Source organism: Nannochloropsis gaditana (genome assembly GCF_000240725.1).
Source record: "Nannochloropsis gaditana CCMP526 unplaced genomic scaffold scaffold271, whole genome shotgun sequence".
Taxonomy (NCBI): Eukaryota; class Eustigmatophyceae; order Eustigmatales; family Monodopsidaceae; genus Microchloropsis; species Microchloropsis gaditana.
Window position 1 is genome coordinate 25,611 of NW_005803682.1, and position 3,610 is coordinate 29,220.

The window sequence follows — 3,610 nt, forward strand, 5'->3', positions numbered from 1 at the left end:
CATGGTGTAGAAATGGAGAGGGAAGGGTGGAGGCGATGGATGCTGCGCGTAGAAGCCCGTCGCGGACCCATCTCTCTCTCTGACGACCGTACAAGGGGAAGAGGCCTGCCGCATAAGTGTTGGTTTTTTTGCGTTGTACGCAGGCTCCCTCTCTTGTCGTCCCGTCCTGGGTCCCGCTCTCCCTCTGTCCCCCATCCCCCCTTTGCCCTGCTTCTCCCCTCTGTTCACCGGCATCCACCCCTTTCCTTCCCTTCCGGTCGAATTTCTTTCTATCTTCAGAATCTCAAGCCGCCGCCTACGAGTTCACCACGCTCACGTGCATACCGGGCAACATTATCTACAACGACACCAAGATTCAACTGCTCGACCTGCCGGGTAGGGCCTTAGTCCGGTCTGGGAGGATTCAGGGCGGGCACTTCATCTCTTTGCGCGTTTTTTCACCCACGTCCTCCTGGCATGGGGAGGGGGTTCTCACACGCTGTCGCTTGTGCCAACGCCACACGGATGAGGATGGTCCCTGTCGCCAAGACACAGAATCGCCCACTGTCATCCCTCCCTCCCCGCTCCCTCCCCCCCTCCCTTGCTTTCTCTTCCCCCTTCAGGAATCATCGAAGGCGCAGCGCACGGGAAAGGGCGTGGGAAGGAAGTGATTGCCGTGGCCCGCTCCTCGGACCTCGTTCTCATGGTCCTGGACGGAGGCAAGGAGCAAGTCAACAACCACCGTGCCATCCTCGAGCGGGAACTCGAGACAGTGGGGCTCCGGCTGAACAAGAAACCGCCCAACATTTATTTTAGAAAGAAGAAAGACGGTGGGGTCAAGTTTAACTCGACGGTGAGAGGGAAAGCTGTTAGAGTATTGGTGGCGAAAAGGTCCGGGTAGCCGGGAGGGTACCTTCCAGGGCTCTCCACCAGGTCCTGTGCACGCAATCCTGGCGCCAACGCCCCCACGTTCTGAACAAAAAGCCCCCGCAATCCCCCATGATCCTCTTACCCAGGTGCCGCTCACACAGCTGGGGCCCGACCCGGCCTTGACCGTCGGGCGCATCCTCTATGAATACAAGATCCACAACTGCGAGATGCTCCTGCGGGAGGACGTCTCCACGGACCAAGTCATCGACGTGATCGAGGGCAATCGGTAGGTTTTCCCTTGTCCTTCTGGAAGTGCCGCGGACCCCGCCGGACGCGGGTGGCACCTCTTCAGGCCCTTTCCGGCCGCGGAGTGGTTTCCATTTTCATCCCTTCGCGCACTCTTGGAGTGCCTTTGCGTGTCTCCTTTGGTTCCCGTCTGCTGGCTTTCCTTCCCTTGCTCCCCGCTCTGCGACTTCCCCTACGGCTGAGTCCACTCCTTTCCTTCCCTTCCCAGGAAATACGTCAGGTGCCTGTACGCCTACAACAAGATCGATACCATCACCATCGAGGACGTGGACAGGCTGGCTCGGGAGCCTGACGCCATCGTCATCTCCGTCCGCCACAAGCTCAACCTGGAGGTGAGCCCGAGGAAGAGGCGGGAAAAGGGGCCTCCATGGGGGTCGTCGGCCCCTTTTTTCCCCCATTTCCTCCCTGAGTCATTCGATCTCCCGTCTTCCTCACGCCTCCCAGCGCCTCCTCGAACGCATGTGGGACTACATGGGGCTAATCCGCGTCTACACGAAACGGCGAGGCGCCCCCCCCGAGTTCAAAGAGCCGCTCGTCATGTCCAGTGAGAGGAGAGGAGTGACTGTGGAAGTGGCTTGCGAGAATATCTCCCGAGGTGAGTACCGCGTCGAGCCTGCGCATACCTTGGACTGGACTTGGCGCTTCCAGCGACGCCTCCCCAGGCCGTGTGTGTGGAGACGTCCGGTAGCATTGGGATGTCTCACGCCCTGTCACTTGCCCTCTGTACCTGTTCACGTGTTGTCTCTCTTAAGGAAGCCTTGGAATGCATAGTCTCACGCCCTGTCACTTGCCCTCTGTACCTGTTCACGTGTCAACAGAGCTTTCTGAAATATTCAACTACGCCTTGGTCTGGGGTCGTAGCACAAAATATGACCCGCAACGCTGCGGCTTGCAGCATACATTGGAGGATGAGGACGTTGTACAGGTGGTGGGTAAGACAGTGACGCAGCAAAAACGCGAGAAGGGGTATTCCAAGAAGGTCCAGGAGCATTGGGACGCGTTGAAAGCGAAGAAGAAAAAGGCTGCGCTGCGCTCGTAATGAAACCAGACGACGTTGCTTTTACAGCATGGAAAAGTCGTAAAGTCGTAACGCGAAAAGTAAATTTCCCGACAATCTAATCACAAAAAAGAGTGCTGGTAGAGATGTTCCTAGCAACATAGGTGGTATGGCTTGGAGTGGCGGGGAGGGGATGGTAAAATAATTTCTTTGTGCTTCCGTGATTTTCGTCGTTTGGCCCGTACAATTCGCACGTAGACTGGTTCATTCATGTGTGAGGCCTTGTGATCTTTCGTCTGGAAGGAATTTTATTATCTCCTGCTTCCCGCATCTCGAACGTCACGGGCCTCGCGAAGGAGAGCAATCAGAGGACCGGAGTCCTCGTCCGTGTGCCGGCCGGTGCATTTGCTGCCCGAATAAGTCGGTCGCATACGACTGTCCTTTTTCACATGGAATGTCTCCTGGATGATATCTCACGGTTCGATGCCGTTGTACGAACACAGGTACCATTGTCAGTGCTGTCCTAGCCAGTAGACGGCCCAGGGTGGAGCTTGGGCTTGAGAAGCACGAGATCCTTGTTGCCTTCTTGGGAAAGTCGAAGTAGCTCGAATAACCTCACACGCAGTGAGTAAGCCGCTCCACCGTCATGTCCAGAACCCACGTTGCTTCGAAATTGCTACGAGGGGTAGCTCTGACATCGTGTCTCAGAGGAGGAGGAGCAAGATCCTCCCCATTCCTTTCCGCCTCGTCAGTCGCCTCAGGGAGTGCTTTTGTTCGCGGGCGTACTTCCCTTTCGAGAATAGCCACGATCCGAGAGGGAAGAATTCCACAAGAGGGGGGAAAAGCGCGCCAAATGCAACATAGGAAGGCGCGGGCTTCCACCATGGCAGCAGCGACGACTTCGAAGCTCAGCTCGATGGAGGTAGAGCACGGGCAGGTTCATGAGCATCCATCCCAGGTGCCAATCCCTCCAGCCTCTGCATCGAACGCACCCACGAGCATTGATTCCTCTTCTCGAGACAAGAGCAAGAGTGAAGTGCCGCCCACCATCCCTCCGTCTCCACCGCCCGCCGAGTCCTTCCCCCGTCCCTCCTCCCCCCCTCGGCGTCCCCGGGCCGCCCCTCTTCAACTGACTGAGCGGGCCGTGTCCCGCATTAAAGAGCTGCTTGCCTCGAAAGGTCCGTCCGTCATAGGTGTCCGACTTGGGACGAAGCGCCGTGGGTGCAATGGGTTGTCGTACACGATGAATTACGCGGAGACGCGACCGAAGTTTGATGAGGAAGTGCAGGTGGGCGGAGTCACGGTTTTTGTCGAGCCCTCCGCCTTGATGCACGTGGTGGGCACCGAGATGGACTACGAGGAGACGGAGCTCTCCAGGGAGTTCACCTTCAACAACCCCAATGCCAAGGGCCAGTGTGGCTGCGGGGAGAGTTTCAATGTGTAGCGCGGGGGGGGGGG

General features: G+C 57.6%; 3 protein-coding genes across 3 annotated transcripts in view; 2 read left to right on the forward strand and 1 right to left on the reverse strand.

Moving 5' to 3' along the window:
• Positions 1-281: 281 nt before the first annotated feature.
• Positions 282-2,280, forward strand: NGA_0160020 (developmentally regulated g-protein 1; the record flags this gene model as incomplete). The annotated part of the gene is made up of 6 exons (XM_005855166.1): positions 282-375; positions 603-832; positions 996-1,135; positions 1,364-1,487; positions 1,600-1,750; positions 1,974-2,280. Coding segments are annotated over 6 exons (960 nt in total), but the record flags the coding sequence as incomplete, so codon positions are not given.
• A 755-nt stretch (positions 2,281-3,035) lies between these two features.
• On the forward strand, positions 3,036-3,596 carry NGA_0160100 (iron-sulfur protein; the record flags this gene model as incomplete). Its single annotated transcript, XM_005855167.1, has 1 exon — positions 3,036-3,596. One exon carries the CDS (start codon positions 3,036-3,038, stop codon positions 3,594-3,596), a length of 561 nt encoding a protein of 186 aa, XP_005855229.1.
• UXS1 (UDP-glucuronate decarboxylase) overlaps positions 3,586-3,610 on the reverse strand; it is a gene marked incomplete at both ends in the record, with an annotated part of 2,255 nt that continues 2,230 nt past the window's right edge. Inside the window, one exon of the mRNA XM_005855168.1 lies at positions 3,586-3,610. This exon is cut by the window's right edge and continues 131 nt beyond it. Within this exon, the coding sequence (XP_005855230.1) occupies positions 3,586-3,610 (25 nt within the window).